At 41.1% G+C, this 22700-nt stretch overlaps 1 protein-coding gene and 1 pseudogene across 3 annotated transcripts in view; both read left to right on the top strand.

The window, feature by feature from the left end:
• Ptcd2 (pentatricopeptide repeat domain 2) overlaps positions 1 to 11373 on the top strand; it is a 48939-nt gene extending 37566 nt beyond the window's left edge. For all 3 annotated transcript variants that reach the window (XM_020174673.2, XM_020174672.2, XM_074077325.1), the window contains 2 exons: positions 6629 to 6742; positions 10558 to 11373. In XM_020174673.2, the coding sequence (XP_020030262.2) occupies positions 6629 to 6742; positions 10558 to 10782 (339 nt within the window). In that variant the 3' untranslated portion in view covers positions 10783 to 11373. The remainder of the gene's footprint in view (positions 1 to 6628; positions 6743 to 10557) is intronic.
• A 1025-nt stretch (positions 11374 to 12398) lies between these two features.
• LOC141424305 (large ribosomal subunit protein eL39-like) lies at positions 12399 to 13477 on the top strand (annotated as a pseudogene).
• Positions 13478 to 22700: the final 9223 nt, after the last annotated feature.

Raw genomic sequence — 22700 nt, 5'->3', positions numbered from 1 at the left:
CTGGGGAAGCCTCTCTGAGTCCTGCAATCAGAGCCTCCTGTCGTTTGTCCTTTTCTCTTTTCCTTTTCCAGGTCCTTCTTTTCTTTTCCTAAGTCCCTATTATTGTATACAGATGTGGCTATACAGACCGATTGGTGTAGCTCTCTGCTCCCTTCAGCCACCAGGTTCTGAAGCTTTTTATGGATATCTGGGGCTGACTGTGTTAGAAATTCATCTTTTAGGGACGATTTCCTCCTCCTATGACTCTGGTACCATGTTGGTATGCTTTTGTAAAGCATCCTTAAATCTCTGTAGGAAAGCTACTGGGTTTTCTAAGATGAAGTGGTATGGGTCCATTCATCTTGTTATTTTCAGGGTCCCACTTAGGGTCATACCTAGGCTCTGCCTGATTTCCTGTTGGGATTGGGAATTGGGGTTCTCTTTTAGGTATCCAGTGTTTTGTCTTTCTTCTTCCTCCCCCTCCTCCTCCTGTGAGGGCCCAGTCTGAGACAGGCCTGTAGGGCCACATTTATCTAAGTGATAATCATCCCCAGTTTTGACTTCCTGATACAGTACCCGCTGTTTCTCCAGAGCAGTGAGGGTCTGAGATAGCAATAGCATTACATCTTTCCAGCTCAGTTCAAAGTTTTGGCTGATTTCTCTGAATGCCTGGATGTACTGATCTGGGTTTTCTGTGTAATTTCCTAAATCCTTTTTTATTTCTTTAAGTTCACTCACTCTAAAAGGAACATGAGCCCTGTCCCCTCCAGGAATTAACTGGAGAGGGAAGAGTCCTGTGGGATGATGTCTGGTGTGTGAGGTAGCTGGGTAAGCGGGGAGAGGGGTGGCTGATGGAGCATCAGATGGTATTTTTGGTTCTGGTTCCTCAAGGGAATTTGGGGGCTTTTTGCAAAGGGTCACCATAGTCTGGGTATCTAGCCTGCATTTGCTCAGCCACTCTGGGTGGTCTCTTAGGAAAAAGAAAAGTTGAATATATGGGATTTGAGTCCACTTTCCCTCTTTTTCAGGGAACAGGAGGTCTAATTGAAGAATGGTATTATAATTAATGCTCCCTCCTTCTGGCCATCTTTCCTCATCTCCCAGAGGATGCAGTGGCCAGGACTAGGTGCAGTAAAACTTGAGTCACTTTCATTAAAATTAATATTTTAGTAAGCAGGCAAGAGGGATCCTTTCAGGATCCTTGAGGCTTGATTTCCATCTAAAAAGGGAAACAAAGGAAAATTGATCTCCTTAACAGATGTTTCTCCTTTTACCTAGGCGTCCCCAGGTGAGAAGAAACTCTGTGTGGGAGAGGGCGTCCCTCTCTTCTGTGCTGTCCTGCCACTGCCACCTGTGGCTAAGGTCGTGGAAGACATTTAGGTTTTCAGGTTGCAGCCCCCCCAATGCCCCTGATCAATTTATCATCTATTTTGACTTGCCTGTTTGCCCTGAGACCCAGGTACCTGGTTCTCCTCTATCAGCGAAGGCTTGTAATTTAAAAAATAACTATCAAAGTAACTGAGGGGGAGGCATAGATGAGGACTCCTGATGAGGTAGACTTTTGTCCTCCTATATATCCTGCGAAGTATATATATTTTTTTTTTAATGAAAAAAGGGGGAGCATCTGAAGGCTGTTTGGTGTTTTGTTTTTTTTTCTGTTCCCTGAGGGCAGATTGCGGAACCTGTTTAACCAGTTGACCTTTGAGGTTTCTGCCCTTTTAACTCTTTTTTTTTTCCTTCCCTTAGGGCACACTGTGGACCCTGCTTAACTAGTTTAACCAGATGCTTGACAAAGGCAGTTAAGCCCAAGTTAAAGACTAGCACTTTCTGGTTCCTAAAGGGATTTTTTTCCCCAAACTCACTGAAAAAGGAAGCCCACTGCTATTTAGAGCAAAGTGGGGAGGGGCATTCATCCTGAACTACTTGGGAAAGGGGAAGGAGAGACTGAGGGTTGGGGAAAGAGAGTTTCCAGGCTTAACGCATGAGGGATTATTGGTCACCACTGCTGCCCTGGTCGGTCCTGCCCGAGGCAGTACTGGAGCACTGGGAAGCGAGGGTGACCTCCACTCTTGGGGCCACGGACATGAAGGAAGTGCAAGAGATCTGATTGTTTGCAGCAGACATGGCTAGAGAGGTCTGAGACTTAGCCGCCTTTGGGGCCTCAGGGTGGGTCAGGAAGTTGCATCTCCAACCTTCTGGTGACACCCGGAGTGCCCCGGCCAGAGCACTGTTATAGCTTAAAGACAAACTTTCCTTTCCACCAGCTGTTTCTGGACCTCCTCCTAAGCGGGTCAGATCTTGAAAGGGAGAGAGTTTAAGGAGGGAGGGAGCTGAGAGTTGAGAGGAAAAAGCCTTTGTGCATTGAAGTTTGGCTTCACCCCCAGCTGGCCCCCCATTTCTCTGGTTGCCTGCCCTACTGCGCTATAATGGGTTCGGAGCTTTTGCTCAGGTTCCTGAGGGAGAAACCCTCCTTAATGACAGAGAGAGAGAGAGAGAGAGAGAGAGAGAGAGAGAGAAAGAGAGAGAGAGGTCAGCCTAAGAGGTCCACCATAGCTAAGCTGTAGTGGTGGGGGGGGGGGTCTCTCTACTGGAAAATAGACTCCACTGGAGTGCCTGACTGTCACAGTCACTTCCTAGGCAGCCTTTTCCAGTTTGGCACAACGTGTACTGACCTCAGGTGAAGATTGGTCCCTTCGTACGTCACCAAATGTGATGCACAGATGACACGCGTAGGAATTTCAGGTGTTCAGGTGTTCAGGGTTCTTGGGTCTGCTCTGAGAATGAAATCACAGGCAGACTCCAGCAGCAGAGGTTGGAAAGATTTTATTTGTAGAGAAGAGAGGAGAGAGCTGGGAGTGTGGCTCAAGTGGTGGAGTACCTGCCTAGCAAGTATGAGGCCCTGAGTTCAAACCCCAGTACCACCAAAAAAGTAAGTAAATAAATGAGCTTGAGAAGAGAGGCAAAAAGCTGCATGAGGGGGCATACGGGGGACCCAGAAACTGGTGGTCCCATGGGTTGGGTTAGAGATTGGGTTTTATAGCCTTTTTGTGTTTTGCCTGAGGATGGAGATGTCTCAGGTGCAGACAGATGTTTCCTGGGAAGGAGAGGTGTCTCTTTGACCACTTATCACCTTTAGGGACCTCCTGCAGTCCATCCTTCAAAAGCATGTACAAATTAAAGGCTTTATTTTTCTTCCATGTGAAAAACCGGAGGTGGTCAGCCTGTGGTGTGGCATTTCATGATGTCATCAGGAATCTGGCCTATTTCAACTCTGCCATCCTAAGCTAGGGACTTCCATCCATTACATCTCTGTCCAGCATGAAGTAGAAAAAAATAGGAGAGGACAAAAAAGTTGGTCCCAGGGTTGGGGGGCGTGGCTTAAATGGTAAAGTGCCTACCTAGCTAACCAAGGTCCTGAGTTCAACCCCTAGTATCACAAAAACCAAAAAACCTTGGAGGTCCCTTTTAAAGATGCTTTCTCAAATGTCTCATCCGGCAGTTTGAGTTTATATGGTGCTGGTCTGAATATAATCCCATGACCACCCCAACTGTAAAGAAACCTGAGAAATAACAGTCTTTGAATTCCATACATGACAACATCAATCTGTGTTAGGGAGTTCTGTTATCAGAGGAGAGAGTGGATATCGGTTAGAAAAATAGTAACTTAAAAAGGAAATAAAAGAAACCAGAAATGTACGTTTCTACATGCTCAGGGTTTCTGTTTCTTTTGCTAGTTAAAGGGATCCAATGACTTTCATCATTTCCTGAGGCCTCAAAAAATCAGAGGGGCAGAAAGTATGAGTTCCTTAAACAGTTTGTATTACCAAAATCTCCCTCATTCCTTGCTAATTCAGGTTCCCTAATCTTTTGTTTGAAATCTACAACATTAAAGCAGTGCACTGTACCCTGTTTTGGTTTTCCTTAACTGTACCCTGAAGTTTGAGGCAAGCCCCTAGCTTTAAACTTCGTCTTTGCCTTTCATCAATAACTGCTTCATACGTATTGCTCTTCATCAGTATATTTTACCATAGTAAACCTTATTCCTAAAGTCCCAGCTGAATCAGACATAGTGGCTCAATCAGGAAGGGAAGTTGGGAAACCATGAAGAAGCATTGAAACCTTCCAGGAGCATATCATTTCTAGCATAGGGCTCCAGAGATTCATTCTTATAAATTGCTAGGGGACTCATACTCTCCTTCTCATTCCTCACTGGAGAGTTCACTGGATGCCAGGAACTAGAGACACAGCACTCAAAAAGGTGGGCTTTGTCCTTGTCCTACAATGGACAGACCACTGCCAACCCAATTGGCATTGGTTTTTATTAATAAGCATGCTAGAACTGTGAAAAAGATTTTACCCTATGTGTAAACTAATGAGTTAGTGTGCCCTTTTCATGGATGCTGGTGGTATTCTAGGCAGAGATGTGGGACAGGTTACTATAACCATAGCAAAGCCATTGTATTGACTGTTGTTTTTTGGTTTTTGGTTTTTTTTTTGCATCAGGTGTCTAAGCCTCAGTTCCCCTCAGGTGACATGAAGTGGTCTGTATGCCTTTTGCATACAAAGGAGGTTGCATTTTAAGACGGGAACACTGAATTTAGGAAACTCAAATCTCTTGTAATGGGTAGTAAGCATGCCTGCCCTTTGGTCTGGATGAAACCCTGTGTCTGTTACACAGACATTCTTGGAAAGACGGTCTGGAATAAAGGCAGTCAAATGATTCTGCTCACTAGATCTTCAGAAATTCAGGAGACTCTAGAGGGTTGTCTCCTAACAGAGGGTGTGCTCATGATTTTGTCTGTGCTTTAGAACACTGAATTTAGATCAGGTTCTTTGTAGTTAAGTCTGTCTGAGGTCATTTCATTCTGTTCTTCAGTACTACAGGTATCCCCTCATCCTGATTAACTGAGCTCTTCCATGCTGTCATCCACTTGGAAACCTGAAAAACAGACTGACAAAAAGGGTAGACAGTCTATTAAGTCAATATTAGCAAAAATAAATGAAGCTTTTTGTTCTCCTGTTCTACTTGAAAAAACTAAATGTTTTATACTAAAATCTTTTTGCTGTTGCCAGTTGAAATTTGAACTTACCTAATCTGCCCCCTTCCCCCAAATTTTCTTTTTATCCTAAAATTAAGGACAGAAAAGTTGGTTTATTTTTAAAGATGCTTTCTGAAAGCATAGACAAAAGTCCATGTGTTGGGGGCTTGGTCCTCAGTGTGGTAATGTTGAGGCCTACAGGGAAGTCCTTAGGTTATTGGGGGTCCTCACAAGGGATTAGAGTAGTTCTTATAAGAGAGTTGTTCAAGAAGCCTGGCCCCACTTTGCTCTGAGGCTTCCTGTTTGATGTGATCTGTTTTCACATGTGCTTCTGCCACTGCCACCTGCCATGAGGTGACCCAGGTAAGAGAGTCACATGGTGTTACCCTAACTGGGCCAATGCCTATTCTGTGCCCTTGGACCTCTTTATAAATAGCCTGCCTCAGTTATTCTGTTATGGTAATAATAAACAGACAAACACCCTATTCAACAAATAGAATATTACAAAGTAGACTAGTGAGAAAGCATAGCTAGTTCAATAATGTAAAAGGAAACTTCCAGAAAGACTGCTTTTCATAGGGATCAAGAACATTGAAAATGTTTATACCCTTTGACTTGGTAATTTCTCTTCTGTGAATCAAGTCTAAGAAATTGCAGGTTTCTTTTTAATGTATACACATTGATCAGTATAATAAGATGTGGTGTATTTCTGTGATTATTTGCTATGTATTTGTTTAAAATGAGGTTTTTTTTCTAGTATTTCTTATATGTTATGAAGGATTACTTATTGTATAATAATTGGCAAAAAAGAAGGACCATATTTCCAGGAAATTTAGTATATTTGAAAGATAATGCCTTCAGTTATAAACGGTGGCTAACACTGGTTGGTGAATTCTCTGTTATTCTCATTTTCTTTAGACTAACTGTCCTAGTGAATAATGGTAATTGGGGTGGGCGGATTGTGTTCTGTCTTTCCTTGCGTTAATAGTGCCATTCTGATGGAGAGTAATAGTGTCATTTTGAAAGCACAGTTCAGCATCCGGATTGTAGATTCCTTAATAGATAATGATGTAAGTGGAAGGACCAGCTTCTACTCTGCCTGCAGAAGCCGGTGTGCCCACAGTTAACAAGTTAAAGGTACCATTTGCCCATAGCCAGTCTTGGGAATTGATTGTAATATCCCCTGGATCTAGAGAAAAGAAGGGAGCTAATATTTTTATTGAAAATTCCTGTGAGCTGGAAGTTCATTTAATGTTCACAATAGCACAGTGTGGGATCTGAACGTATCTTTCCCCCTTTTACAGATGAGGATATTAAAAGAGAGATTAGGTATCCGCCTCAGAGTCATGTAGTTGATAATTGCCAGTATTGAAAGTTCAGCCCAAGAATCCATACTCCAAAGTCCACATTCTCCATTGCTGTCCTTCAGCAGGTTTTATAATTGTGGTATTTTGATTAGCTGGTGGGAAGCAAGTTTCAGCTGGTGGTTGTACTTAAGAGCACATTTATTATGGGTCAAAGTAAGGTGGGTGCCTGTCAATGCAAACATGTTTCCCAGCATTGAAATGCTGGCTCAGTCTTGTTTTTGCTTATTTCTTCTTTTTATTCAGATTGTAATCCATGTCCAGTCAGATATGTTGGAAACCCTGATAGAGATACTACAGAGTGCTGCAGAAGGAAATTTATCCAGATTTGTGAAAAGATACCAGTTCGCAGAGGAAGTGGTAAGTGTAAATGCTAGAGAAGTCTTTTAAAGTGCAGGGGCACTCTTAAAAATGCTGGTGTCTTAGTTCTGTAGCCACTCTTTAGGGAGATTGAAATATGGAGCCCTTTCTGTTGCTCCTATTTTAAAACTTTCACGTGTGAGTACAAAGAATTTTTTCTTCCAACAGAACATTTGAAATCTAGGAAACATTTTACTTTTGTGTTTTTTTTTTTTCCCTGCACTGTTTTCAGGGTCTAGTCTCTTTTTCTTGTGGATGACAATTTAACACCTTTTTCCTTCCCCCTGAAGCCTCTTACACCTTCTTCCTATTTCTCACTTCCATTTCATGACCTTGCTTCCCATTTGGTGGAGAAAATAGAAACAATCTAAAGAGAATGACTGCTTCTGGCAGTCATCGTCAATCTCTGGCCCCTCTCTTTATATGCCCATGGTGACTGTGCACCAACCTCTTGTGCCAGCCATCCCAGTTGTGCACTAGATCCCATCTGCTCTGCCCCACTCCAGGGAATCAGCCTAGAGGCTGTCTCACTCTTTTTTGAGCATCATCAGTATCTCCGTCCCCATGAATCATTCCTATCAGCAAATTACAGGGCATAATATCCCTCATCTTTAAAAAAATAGACAAACCATGTGTTTAGATACAAAGGCTCAACTTCATAAAATATCAGTTCTTCCCATGTTATTGTGATAAGGTGAGTGATATAATCCCAATTAAAATATCACTATTTTTTTTTCCTGTAGTTTAATTGCAAGAACAACCAAGAAAAAAATAACTAGGAAAACTCTATGAAAAAAGAGCAACAAGAGGCCAAACAGATAATAAAACATGTAAAAGCAAAAATGTAGGAAGATATGTATGTAAGGCAATTTGTTGCATGCCAACTTGTAGGGTAAAATACTGGAAACAACCCAGATTTCCATCTGTAGACTAGTGAACAAATTGGGGTATATTCATAGGAAGGACCGCTAAGTACCTCTACAAAGAAATGAGAATAGCTACAACATACGATACTGTGTCTCCCTTTCACTTACTAAGTGAAATGGCAAGGTACAAATCAGTGTGGTATGCTTTAAGTCATGAGCTGTGTCATGACATTTTATTCAACAACTGACCACTTATATAATAGTGCTCCCAAGATTATATTGCCTAGTGATGTATGCTGTACCATCTTGCTGTGACATTCATGCAAAGATGAAATTGCCTAATTACACATTTCTCAGAATGTATCCACATCACTAAGTGACACATACTCTACATATATTTGTATAATTAGATTTTTGAAAGACAGCTAAAACCAAACTTAAGCAAAACAATTAGCTATGAAAGAGTAAGGATAAGAATGGAAGTGTGACTTCTCAAAATGCATTTTGTTTGTGTATTTGACTTTGGAATGATGCAAATGCTTTGTTCCATGAAACAAATTTAAAGAAATCATGAAACAAAATTAAAGAAAAAGAACAAAGTAGTTCCTAAAAATGAAACAAATTATCCCCGTGCTACATTGAGAACTTAAGTACATAAGGAGGAGTTAGTGCTGATCATTTGAAATACAGTCATTTGCACATGTCTAATAGTATATAACATAAGGGGAAAAAGATCTGTGAAGATACAAATTACTGACAGTAGTCATATTGTTAGTGATAATACTGGTATTGTCATTTTGACTAACATAGTGCCTTTATTGTCTTGCCTGTGCCTTTATAGTCCTGGTCCAGGCTGATGGCAAAGATGGCAGGATTGGCACTGGGGGCAGCTGGCTGTTTTCTCCCTCGTCATGTTGTTACCTTCCCAGCCCTGTTCCATTTATTTCCTCATGTCAGCCCAAAGACTTCTTCCTACTGGCAAAGGGAGCATGTTAGGAGCATGATTTACTTAAGGCTTTTTCCTGTTTGAGGTCTTAGCTCTATGTAGGTTGTGGAGTAAGCTTAGAAAAGTAGGGGAACTAGAAATAGGAACAGATTTTAAAGCTTACAGTTGTGTGTGTATGTGTGTGTATACATGTCGGTACATGCACAAACCGAAGAGTGCCACAACTTCAGTTTTCCTTACCAGCATTGATGTTAATCATTGTTCCTCAGCCCTGTTCCCACCATTTATATGACTGAAGCATCCCATATTGGAAAACTCTGATATAAGACTCTTTTACTTAGAAAACTAACCCTCTACTTCAGCATATTCCCCTGGTTATTGTAAGACCACTCAGAGAATTGCTTGATGAGAAATGAATTGTTTCACACAACTCCAGTAGCTTTGGAACTGGTTCCGAATGTGTGTGTGAGAGAGATTGCATGTGGAATCTAGTATTGTAAAATTCTGCATTTTACAAAGTATGTGATGTTTATGCCAACATTTATAAAAAATGGGTTGTGTGAAGGTAAGACTACTGTACCACCAAAGGAGTATTGAAAAGAGGTACTGATTTTCTGTAATGCCAATACAGAAATCACTCAAACATGAGCTAATTCTTCATTGATTTCTTTTTTTGAATTAAAATAACAAACCATCATGAGACAGTGTCTTTTCTGCATAAATTATAGCATAGTTTTCATGATGCTTTAAGACTTCCATAGGGAGAAAGCCAATGTGGTAGACACACTTAGATCAAAGTTACCTCCCCTGGCATCTTTACTTCTTTTGGAAGCCGTGTGCTTCACAACCTGTTACTTCACATTGAACGTGAGTGCCAAACAAGCCATTCCTTTATCAGAAGATTGAGAAGAACTTAAGCTGCTTGTCTGCAGGTTTGGTCAGTAGTTCTTGACTGAGAGGAAGATGTGCACGGGTAAATAGAACTGTAATTTATTTTGAGGATGACCAAAGGATTTGTTAGGAAGCTCAATCCCACTTAAATTCCATTAAGAAATGTTGTTACATTGTATCTTTAATAAAGATTGAACAAGGTAAAATGCCGCATTTGTTCAGAAGTTTCAGTAGCTTCATGTTCTGATTTTAAACTCGTCCACTTTTGTAGCATTAAATGCTAGATACTTATTGCTACTGTTCATCCCTCTGGTCTAGACCTCTGTTCCATGTCCCATACCTGTATATCCAACAGACTTCTAGATGTGTCTGCCTCATTGTTTCTCTGGTGTCTCAGTCACATCTAAAAATAGAACTGTTAATTTTCCCCTCTGATAGTGGCCTTCCCCTGCTTCTCCTTGTCAGCAAATGACAGTATCTGTCATCAAATTAAAAATTCAAATTAAGAAGGTAACTTTGACACCTTCTTTCCTTTACTCCTTCAACAGTTAGTCCTTTCAGTTTAACTTCCAAAATACACCTCACCTTAATCCACTTCATCTTTTCTGTACATTTCCCACTCTGAATCACATTGTTTCTCTTTCTAGCGCATAATGGGGCCTCTGGGACAGTCTCCACGTTCCTGTTCCTCTGATTCGTTCTCTATACAGCTTCTTAATCCTGAATCAGATCTTGGCGCACTTTAGACCGCCTGATGGTTTTTGAGATAAATCCCAAAAAGCTAACCATGGGCTGTATATAAAGCCCTTTCTAATCATGATATTGAATAAAGTTGATTCCATTGATACTGGATATCCTTTCCCTGTTGTTATACATATACCATGTGCCATTTGAACTCCATTTGATAAGATACTAAGATTTTCAGTACTAATTCTGAATTTCTGTGTAGCTGGGGGAATCTCTTACAGTTCAGCATGCTTCTGTCCTAGTCTTCATCGCTTTGGTGTGCACTGTACATTTTTATGCATGTCTGCCTTTGCCTTTTAGCAGATAAGAAGAATAAGGAAAGAATCTTGTAAAGATATAATGACCTGATCTTACTTTTTTTCCAGCTGACCAAAGTGAGAGAAAAAGTGAAGCATGTACCCACCCTTATGGCCAAATTTGATGAGATCTATGGGAAACTGCAGATAAATGGCCAAGTCACCACTTACACTTTGGATGCTCTGCTTTGCCACACCCCCAAGGACAGGAAATCTCACACATTGCTATTAAACAAGAGTACTGTCAGCCGTCGGACCTTTCAGCCCCTCAGCCAGTCCCTACTGGCCGAGTAACCTTATCTGCATCCTTCCTCTGGATGCAGTGGTCCTGAGAGGTGAGGTATCTTACTTCAGTGGACGCTATGCTAGCACTTGATCTCCTCCCTAAGTCCCAAGTTCACTGAGCAGTGGTATACCAATCAGAATGGTTATGATGCTGTGAACATCTAGATCAGGCAGAGAAACATCAGCTCCCTCCAGAGGGAGGCTCCCCGGTGTCAACTGAGGAAAGAACAGGGTTACGGTCTCCAGGGCAGCTTCTGGCCCAGAGTGAAACCCCCTAAGTACCATCAGAAAGGAATTTCACTAAGCCTGGTCAACCCCGACTGATTTTTCAAGAGAGTAATTACTTACAAGCTATACCCTTGCTAAATTTAGGAGATCTGAAACCCTATTCTACCATGTTGGGAAATAGCCAAGGGTTTTTTCAATGCTCTGCCATCTTGTATCTCTGTGACCTAAGCAAGGTACTTAAGTCCTCATTTTTCCATTTGCAAAATAATAGTGCCTGTGTGTACTTGCATAATGACTTGAAATTTTCATTCAAGGTTCAGCAGAGTCAAATTTTCTAAGTAAGAAAAATAAACAGGTATCTGAGCAAACTTCCTGGGATTGTCTTTGTTTTGTTTTCTCAGCAGCATAAACAAAACCAGAATTTAACTTTCAGAAATGATAAATATCTAATCCCAGCACTCAGGAGGTAGAGGCAGGAGGATTGCCAACCTGAACTTCATAGTGAGACCCCATCTCAAAAATAAAGAAATGATAAGGCAAATTTAGGTGATTAATGCTTTGATTATAGGTAAGCCATGTGCTTTCAAAAATAAATGCCACTAAAAACCGTATAATACTTAGTTTTCTATGGGGATCATAAATATTTGGTCCTGTATTTCATCTCATTTGTTAAGGATTTTCTTTTTTTCCTTGGGTTTCTTATTATTTTGTGTTATGTTATAAATGTGTCATGTTAGCTGGTCATAGCCTCCATGATGATTTGAAATGCACCATATGGTGAGTTTTGCATATCTGGTCACTGACCAGTAACCCCATCTCAGCCGTGCCTTTTGTTTCTGAAGGCCCAGAGTGATGTTGAGCCTAGCAGCACACACCAGGGTGTTTCAGGCTCTTCAGTGCTGCTTTTAAAAATGAAGGCTGTTCACTTTATTACTATCCTGTGGAAAGAATTGTCCATAGACAGAAATTCTAGAGTAGAAGGAATCTCTTGAGTGTCCTGACTACCTCCCTTACCTTTCAGGGTGAGGAAAGGACTTGTCCACACTGGTGTAACTGATTTGTGGTGGAGCTCAGTTAAAATCTAGATTCCTAGTCTAGTGTCCTTCCCACTGTGCCACATTCTGTCTCTTCACAGGGGAAAGGAGACTTTCTTAAGAGGTAGAATTCTAAGGACTCCCACCATTTACTGTGTGGCTTGCTCATTTGATAAACAGGATAATGGTACCTACCTCATAGGCTTGCAGACATGAAAGTAAGGCAGGCAGACATGCTTGGCACTAGGAAGTGTAGACCAGCATTAACTATATACCACCTCAGTAGGTAGCATTCAGTATGTCTGCACCTCACTGAGGAGCTACATAGATAAATAAATCCCTGGTCACCATGTGGTGTGCACATTTGGCTTGGATTATCACTCAACTTTCAGAATTAAGTGATTCCTGGCCAAGAAACAAAAGCAAAATCGTCCCATTCCCCAGTGGCTTCAGATGAAAACTGATAACAAAATCAAGTACAACTCTAAGAGCAGACACTGGAAGAGAACCAAGCTGTGTCTGTGAGGAACTGTGAGAGATGACACATACTTAAGTTCTTTCGTGCTCAGCGATTGTCTTAGCATCAAGCTGAAATGTCAACACTGCCTGGACAGTTGGGTGTTTAAATTGGAGATCTGATTTTTCTTTGATTACCTTAAGTATGGCTCAGTAATAAATATGCAAAACCTTTGGAAAGAATAAATAAATGAGTTCCTCCTGCTCCAAAATATCAAGAGAATTCCCTTTGTGTGCTCTATGAAGCTTTAGACAGCCCTGTTCAAAAAAACAAATTTTCTGCCTTCATGGAAGCTTAATAGCTTCAGTGTGTATCCAGTGTTTTGTAAAAAAAAAAAAAAGTACTTGAAGTATTTGTATTTCTTTACCTTCAAGTCTTAGGGAATAATAAGCATACTATCTATCTCCCAACTTATCTTTTTTCTTTTCTAACATTCACAAAGAGCATTTAAATGGTTGTAATGCCAGAGGTAAATATGGTCCCGCTTGTTAGTTAACAATAACAACAACAAAAAAAAAACCATGAGCAATAGATAGCAGCTTTCCCTATCCTGCTACCCTGAGAGGTTGGTGACTGTAGCTCTGCTGACTACAAAAACTGAGCCACTCCATCTGTTCCTGAAGTCTCAGTAATAATGTACATAATGGTCATCTCAAAATAATGGGGGATTCTAAAGTCTTAACACCATCAAAGGATCAAGCATGGGTAATGGTGGGCATTTCATTCTCTAAAATTTGGTAATCTCTTTGAAAAATGTGGTTCTTTTTAATCAGTAATTTGTCTAAAACATTACTTATTTTATTAATGAAAATATTTGGGCTGGAGTCCTAGCTACTCAGGGGGCAGAGATCAGGAGGATCGTGGTTCGAGGCCAGCCCAGGCAAATAATTTGTGAGACCCTATCTCACAAAGACTGAACGCAATACAGGGCTTTGGAGTGGCTCAGTGGTAGAGTGCCTCCCCAGGAAGCATGAGGCCCTGAATTCAAACTCCAGTATTGCAAAAAAAGGAAATATTTGTGCAAAATACCTTATCCTTCAGCTCTGTTGGGTGTCTTTGTAAACTGTTTTTATTTCTTGTGGATGTCTGTTGTCCAGAATCCAAACATCAGGATGGTGAACAGTAGTTACGAGAAAGAAATGAAAAGATAACTCTTTAATTAGCAACAGTGCTTCAGGTATCTATCACTGTATCAGAAGTACTCCAAAGCTAAGTGCCTTAGAACACCAATCATTTTATTACTTCTTATTATCCTAGGAATTGGCTGGAGTCAATGAGGCAGTTTTACTCAGGGATTCATGCAGGTGAAACCAGCTTATGGCTAAGACATCGGTCAGCTCCAAGGCTTCCACACTTAATATTTCTGGCATTTGATGCTTGTGCCTCAGCTGAGGCTGGGGCTACACAACCCTTCCTCACAGTATGGAGGCTAGGGACTAGGAATGAGTGTTCCAAGAGGACCAGGCAGAAGCTTTTGTTACCTTATGTGGCATGGCCTCAGAAATCACATAACATCACTTCCACTAAAAATATATCTACCCAGATTCATGAGGAGGGCGCATACTTCCCATCTTCCAGTGGTGGGAATGCCAGTGGATTTATGGACATGTTTTTTAGCTCACATAGTTTTTTCCAGCAAGCTCTTTGACATTTTCTCCTTTCTCATTACTGTTTTACTAATTAAAGCCACAACCATTAGGTATCTTTCAGCTACCTGTGCTGCAGCTGTAGTGAGGTTATCAAACCAGTTTGCCTTTCCCTTCTTTAAAACCTCTTGAGGACTTCTGAGATCCTCTGGATAAAGCTCAGACTTAACATGGCTTAGAAGCCCTTCATAAGCTGGTCCATATTTTTCCATCCAGCCTGTTCCTTGCTCCTCCTTACCTGTTCCCCGCCCTTATTGACTGACTCACTTCTTCTTAGACATCCTTTTACTTGGGAAAACTTTCTGAACCCATCTACTCCATTAAGTCTCAGTCAGGTGAACCACCTATGTACCCCTATTGTACTTATCAAATCACTTACCATATTCCCATCCCTGCCTGTTTTCTGTTCTTCACTAGACCTGGTATCCAATCCTCACAGATTGCCCAGTACCTAGCACAGTAGGGGAAATGTATCACAGAATTAGGATTTAACTTACTCATTTAACAATATTGTGTAATGATAGTGGTCATCATGATCCTCCACCTACACCTTTTTCTCTCCATTGCCATTCATTGAGTGCTGTCGTCTGAATATGTTCCCTACAAATTCATGTGTTGAAACTACTCCCCAAGGTGATGGAATTAGGAGGTATAGCCTTAGGGAGATGATTAGGTCATAAGGGTGGTACCTTTGTGAAGGGTATAGTGACCTTACAAAAGGGGCCCAACAGAATTTGTCTCTCTTGCCACACAAAGACAGAAAGATGGTGATACAAACCAGAAGGCAGCCCTCACCAATACAGATCTGCTGGCACTACATTCTTGGACTTCCCCGCCTCCAGAGCTGTGAGAAATAAAGTCCTGTTATTCAAGCCAATTTGGCATTTTATTACAGCAACCCAAATGGACTAAGACTCACTACCAAGCATTCCACATTTAGTCCTGACTCCAAGCTTTTGCTTAGTCCATGATGTATCCTTTTTAACCCTTGCCTAAAATGCCGTCACTCTCTCCACACATCCTGTCTTCCTGTTTTGCAAGGTACAACTTGGGTCATCTCTTCTAGGAGGCTTTTCCAAGCTATTGAAATCCACATTCTCCATTCATTCACCAAGTCTATAATGAACATCTATGAAGGACAGGGGACTGTGAATGACACTTAAAATGCCTGGGGAAAAGACAGACAAGCTCCTTTTCCCAAAGCAGAGCTTTTTTAGTCAGCCATGTTGACTAAGGAAGGTTTACTTGTGGCTTCGGTGTGTGGTACTTCTTAGAGTAATCAAAGTCCTACTGAAGAGTCGACTTCATTGTGAAAAGGACCAAGCCTGGGTAACTTTAGTCAACAGGTTGGTTGAGGATGACCTCTCTTTGTTGTTTGTTTGGTACTGCTGGAGTTTGAACTGGGAGCCTTGCATTTGCCAGGCAAGTGCTCTTCCGCTTGTGGGAAATGATAGTGAGAGATAAAGATTTATCTGCTATAATTCAGATAGGCAGAATTGTAGATTTCTCTGTTCTTCGCAAATGAACTAAAATTTCTTAGGAATTCTGGTTGTATAGAGAACCTGAGAATGGGAGACTTGATGTTGAAGTCTAAGTCTACTTTCTTTGAGGTAAATGTTCAACCTATTTTGTTTTGGTTTTTGAGACAGGGTCTCCCTATGTAGCCTAAGCTGACCTTGATCTCACCATCCACCTGGGTCAGCTTCCCAAATTGCCTTCCTGCCCAGGAGGCACATCTTTTTGGGGTTTTTGGTTTTGTTTTTTGTGGTGTTGAGGATCTAACTTAATTAACTTAATGCATGCTAGGCAAGTGCTCTACCTCTGAGCTATATATCCCTAGCCCCATTCAATTTTTTGGATGTCATCCAAGATGACAGTTGAGTATACGTCTGTGGTTCTTACATTTTAGCATACATCAAATTACCTGGAAAGCTCCATTAAAATTTAGGTTCCTGGGGGTTCCACTGCCAGTTTCTGATTCTGTATATCTGAAGTGAGGCTCAGGAATTTGCATTGCTAATAAGTTCTCAGTTGATGCTGTTAGAGATGAACTGTAAGAACATTTGGTACAAGTGTCCCTTCATGTGGGTAGGAGGTTCAGGCTTTTGCACTCATTCTTGGTCATCTCTAGCCTCAGTTGGAAGAGGAAGAGGTATCTGCTGTAGTGGTGGAGTTGGTCCTAGCAGGATTTTTAGAGGGTGGTGTGGACTTCCATTTCTGAGGCCCGCAAACTGCCATCTGCCCCTACACATAAGCGTCCTCACCCAAGTTGTCCACAGGGGTCTTTGAATCATGATTTAAGGATAATGAAAAAAAAATCCATGTTTATCTTTCAAATACATACAAAGAAATCCATGCAAACTAAGACAGTGTTTAGTAGAACTGTTCAGATTTTGACTAAAAATAATCCTCAGTTGAAATTTACTTATTATAAGGTTTCTATCTACAAATTTGACTTGGGGAAATTAAACTTGGTAGATAAAATAGTCATTAAAAATTACAATGGCAAAAGCTGTGATCGGTAAAATTTATGTGCATAAAAAACTGTATCATAAAACAAATCATTATAAAATTGATCCAAATACAAATTACTTTAGAAAAGTAAAATTGATATACTTTTTTAAAGGAAATGGTTTGACTGCATTGCATAGAAAATAAATCAAGGAATTAAATTGATTTAAATGGCATTAGCTCAAAAAGTATTCTCAGCAAAGAACTGATTGCTATTGATGTAGTTCTGATTGAAATAGCTTTTATTCATTGACATAGAATCAAAATAAGAGGTTTAGAAAAATGCCCTCAGTTCTCACAAAGCTTGCATTCTGCAAGAGGAACAGACATTAAATAGGTGACTGGGCAGATGACCAGAATTGGGAATAAGTGCTGAGTCTAGAGTACTGCTTATATCAGCAGCACTTATACGTAGCCTGTGCACACACACAACATATAGGCACATGTAGTAAGATCACCATTCCTGTACCAGTTGTCTGTTGTACTTTTTTTGACACACAAGGTACGTTGTTTTATGTTGTTACAGAGTTTCTACCTAAATATACCTAATACTCCTGAGGGTCAACTAACTCTGCATTTCTAGTACATGACCCCCAAATGCCTATGAAGCACAATACTGAACATAGTGGGACCTTAATATTTTTAAATGAGTAAATTATTTCATTCATGTCAGATGATAGTTAATAGGTACAGTCTGCCATGATATGCTTTAGAGTCTTCAGTTTTTCATAAACTGGTTGCTCCTTCCCAGGAGCAATAGGGTCAAGATAAATAGAAAGGCTTGGCCTGCACAGGAGGCCTTGGTCAATTAGTGCATTCCTACACTGGCCCAGAGCCCCTCTATCTTGCTATGCTGAACCCATGGGGGTTTCCCCAGCAGTTCCAAGCACTCAGCTAATCTAAGAAGTGATGTGGGAAGAGATAGGGGTAGTTAGGGGTGGCCACAAGGGTTCCAGGTACAACTTTCCAGGCTGCTAATGAAAGAAGATGAAACATTGCCCACTGCTCCCCTAACCCTTGCCTGCCTTGTCCAGTTGACTTTATTCCAGAGGACACAGCTTCCTAGGGTGTCAAAGGCAGCAAGCATTACCACAGCCTTCAAAGATGGGCTTGGAGAAAGAAGGCCCAGAAGGAAGAACCACACACTTGCGGGTTAGTCACTGCCCTGCTTCCGAAACACTCCAGTGCTGGCTGCTTTGGGATAGGAGAGGACACCTCATTTAATGACACTCTGAGAGGAATGAGAACTCGGGTCTAGGAGTTTTCAGAAACCTGCAAAGCATCCCACATCATGGGCTATAGCTGCAGGCTGCTTAGAGATGCAGTGATAGATTACAGTGATGCTTTGTAAATCCCTTGTCTTCCGATTCCTTTTTCCGGCCCCAAATTGGACCAAGCAGTTCATTCAGAATTGCCCTGTTCCTTAATCTTTCAAATCATCCTGTTGAATTACAAGTCACACAAAAGAAGGCGTAACCCTGCATGGTGACTGCCCCACAACTCAATTTGATTTTGAACTCATGAATGCAAGTCACATTCCAGGCAACTAAGCAGCAGAACCTGATGGTGTACCCCACTGTACCCCAGGGAAACACATGATGTACCCAGGAAGGTTCAAGAAGATTCAGGTGAGCTTCAGCTTCACAGCTAGAAATACTGGCTGATGTCAGGTAGCATGCAGGATATGTTATGGTTGCAGCTGGTGGCAAGATGGCCCTATGCCCGTCCAAAGACAAGTCGACATAAGTGATGCCCACTGAGAAGCCAGGGCAATTCAACATGAGGTTTTGAGGCCAAAGTGTCTGTCTCTGTATGAAATATCATTTCCAGTTCAGATGAACAGAGTCATCTCTTTGACACATTGGTGCTCCAGTGACAAGGAATTCAATAGTAACAGGGCTATTTGTGCAGGGTTTATTAAAGAAAAGAAACAAGGATCCAACACATAACAAGACTTATTATTTGTCAGATTCTATGTAAGGCACTTTGTATACTTATCTCTGGATCTTCAGGAAAACCCCATTTTACAGATGAGAAACCTAAAGCTTAGAGAAGTCAGGTATCACCCATAGATATAATAACACTAAGGAATGAGAGAAAACAACATTTGAAAGCCATTGGATGTCAAAGCTCATGTTTACAACTCCAAGTCAGTATCCCTGCCCAAATAGTGGCACCCCCCTCCACCCTACCCCCGCCAGCTGTGTTTATGTGTTGCAATACACCCTGGTTAACTTCACGCTTTGCTCTTTCACTGTCATACTTCAGAAGAACTTAGAAATAGACAGCAGAGGGCGCCCAGAGTCACTATTTTTTAAAGGTGCTATTTTCAAAAATGTCTTCCATTTCTGGAATTCAGAGAAAACAAAGGTTCACACTACAAGCTACATAGGAAAGATATCCATAAATAGGCTTTAGGGATGATACAGAATATTGCCTTTCAAGTTAAAATTATCTGGTGTTGAGAGGATGTTTTTAGAAGAAGGAAAGCAATGAGGTCAATCCTTTGTAGAAAGTACATCAATGCAAGCGTGTGTTAAGCCTATGTGTACACGTGAAACACAGCAGATGTTTCATGAGCAAATGTCATGAGGAAGTAGGGGGATAAAGGAGAATGATGGAGGGGATGAATTGAGCTATGACATATTGCAAGAACTTTTGTAAATGTCACAATGTACCCCTAGCACAACAATAATAAAAAATAAATAAAATTTTTTTTAAAAAAAGAAAGAAAATATCATGAAAGAAAAAGGATGGTAATTTGTCTAAGTTGGGTGGGGGCTTTCTCCTAAATTAAGACCAAAAACCCCTCATAATTAATTTCAGCCTTTACTTACTAAAATGATACTGGTATATGAGTGAAGTGAAAAGGAATTGGGCTTTTGATTATTTTGATTGTCTCTTCCCCCTACCAACTTCAAATGACAGTCAACCTATGTCTTCCTGCCATCACTAGAAATGTGCTAACTCTTAGCACATTCTTCATTTAAGTGAGAGAGATTTGTATCCTGGCGTATTTATATTGCCCATTTCTAAGAATTAGTTGAAAATCAAGTTTCCATTCCATGAGCCTTCAATAAATATTGTATTCACAGAGTACTAATTATAAAGGGATTGGGATGTTGCTGAAGACATCGTGACAGAATCCAGAGCCAAGGAGAAGGACAAGGGCAGGTGTTCTTGATCATAAGTATTCAATAAGTAACTCTTGGGACCCACCAAAGTACCTGAAGAAGACTCTGAAGGCAACTGGACATCCTACAACAACCAATGGGTTAAAAAGAACAAGCTGTCGATCACTCTAAACATGGTACTCTCAGTTGGTGTGGCCATACCAGCTCAGGGATAAAGCACTGAAAAAAAAGACTAGGGAAAATCCTACAGTAGATGATAATTCTTTCATATGTTCTATGACTTATAAACAAACAAACAAACAAAATCCCCAAACACCTGGTTTGATGGCCATCTAGTCAAAGTCCTCCAGAAACCTGCAGTGGAGCAGCCAGACCTGTCTCTGTACACACTATTAAGAAAGCCTTTATGCCCTTCAGGGGTTGGAGTGGAAAGAAGGCCTAGTAAGGTAATAGTCTATGTCAGAGAGGAGATGATCTCACTCTGCACGGTGCCCCCTATATGAGTTAAGACTGAATGGCATGATAATCACTCCTGCAGGATCTATCTTAATAAATGGGACAATTAACCAGTTAGCCAGTCAGGGTGGATAGCAACTCTGGAACCCCATACCCCTCCTTAGAGCCAAAATATTGAACTCAGTAGACCATGGGTCTGGCCAAAAGTATACCTCTTTTATTCCTATGGACTATTCAGGTCTGCTTTCCCAGACATTTTGCAAGTGTAGACCTTTAAGATATTGGTTATTTCACTCTACTGAAATCCTCTTATGTGCAAACACCTGGATAGATGTGTTGGGGGAAAACAACTAGCCATTGCTACCCCCAAGTAGCAAATTCCTCCATGTTAATGGTCAGAGATGAGTAGCGACATGAGTCCCCATGTCTTTGAATTACAGTGTTGGTGAGCAAGCTGGGCTAGAGTGGGTTGGGTGTAGTTTTGCCTTCTGATCACATTTCAATAAAACAATGTCTTAAGAGTTTTTCCTCCTTGAACTCTACTTCCTCTTTCTTCTTTCTCTGTTCTATTTTCTGTCTTCAGCATCATTTTGTTGATGCTTCTCCCTTTGAAAAAAAAGTATTTTAGGTCCCTTTTTTGGGCTCTTTCGTGACGGAGTTTGGCTTCCTGTATTGTCCTCTTCTACTCACTGACTCAGAAGACAGGCTCCCTTACTGGAACTTAGGAGAAACCCAAGGTTTTCTTTAGTTGTTTTTTTCCCTACCCCATAACATCTTATTCCAAAGATCCAAACAGGTCAAGTTGAAAAAAAGCAAGCAACCTGCCTAAAACTCATTTTTCTCTTCAGCTGCCCAAGGGCAGTATCCTACAGAAAGAAGCAAGGCCAAATGGAGCTGTCCATTTGCTCCCCAATATATTTCACATGCCCATTGGCTTGCAAAACCCCTTGACATGAGTTCCATTCCTCAAATGAGGGCATAGGCCAGAATAGCAACCCAAGGCACAGTTCTGTCTTCCTAGTTGCTCAACAAAGCATATTGAGGAAGTATATATTTTACCTGGAAAACAAGAGGATAGATAAGAAACAACAAAGCATCTTTGCCAGCTCAACATTTCCAGCCCTGATGTTCAGATACCTCCTTACAACTACAAATCCAAATCTAGGTTCGAAGCCCAACTATACTTAGAGCTGGGAAGATGCTTATTACCACAAAAATAATAATACCTGACATGTTCATCTTTATTAAGTATCCAAATTACATTTGTCTGTGAGAAATTTCCATTTTTAAGTTGATCCCACATACTCATTCTTAGAATTGACAAATAAATAACTATGGGCAAGAAGTAAGGGCTCCTATGCATGAGATTAAGGAAAATCCTACCGCTAATGAAGACAACATCAGGAAAGGAATGAGCTGCACCCCAAAATGTGACTCAGTGGGCTAACACCTCTGGGTAAAGTCTACACTGGTTGGACTACATCTCTGTGTCACAACCTCCCAAAACACATTGGAAAAGTAAAAGTTGTGGGTCCCCAATGAGCTCATCTAGAGTCATTTTGGAAGACACCTTTCATTGAAATTTAATCATGACAAGAAAAATATCTTTCATTCTCCCCCTCAAGCTCTCATGCTTCCCTATCCAAAATAAAAGGAAAAAAGAAAACACCAACTAACAGGATGAGGCCACAACTGGATTGGTTCCAGTCAATTCCAACACAACCACATCAGATTGCAAAGACCTTTCCCACTGACAACAGTACAGCAGCTGAGCTCAAGCCTTTGTTTCACAGTCCCACCATTACTAGCTGCAGTGTCTAGCTAGTAACTAGCTGCAGATTTTGAAAAATTAACCTGCGTGCAAATGTGTGACAGTACTTTCCTGGCAACCTGTAGTTTAACAGAGAATAGGAAATGAAAGCCATCATTATCGCTGTAAGGTTCCTTTTTTCTAGTTTCCATAGTGGGAGAGATACCTCTGCTACTTACAGCCTTGCTTCTCTGTTTCTACGCTTTGTGTTACCTCCAAATAAGAAAGGGGGAGCACATGTCCAAGGGGCAAAAGATCTCACAAATTGACTGATCTCCTCTCAGGGGTATAGGCAGAGGCACTCCTAAGATTGGATGCCCTCTCATCTCTAGAACACTGAACTGGAATCCCAGAAACTACTTTAAATGAAAATTTGCCTACCAAATATATCAAAGCCATAGAAAGCCTCAAGGATACCATTGGATTGGAATTTCCCTAACCTCAGCAGCACCAAGATGCTTAGCTGTGCAAGTTGTCTTTCAGTCCAGGGCTTTGGCAGAGAGTTGAGGGGCCAAGAGCCAAGGCTGCACCTTCCTATAAGAAGAGGCAGCTTTCAACAAATCACCCAAACCCACCATGTGGGTGAGTGGG

The sequence above is a fragment of the Castor canadensis genome, chromosome 6 (genome assembly GCF_047511655.1).
Source record: "Castor canadensis chromosome 6, mCasCan1.hap1v2, whole genome shotgun sequence".
NCBI classification, from domain to species: Eukaryota; Metazoa; Chordata; class Mammalia; order Rodentia; family Castoridae; genus Castor; species Castor canadensis.
The sequence above is the reverse complement of the archived record's forward strand: the minus strand, read 5'-3'. Positions and strand labels throughout refer to the sequence as shown.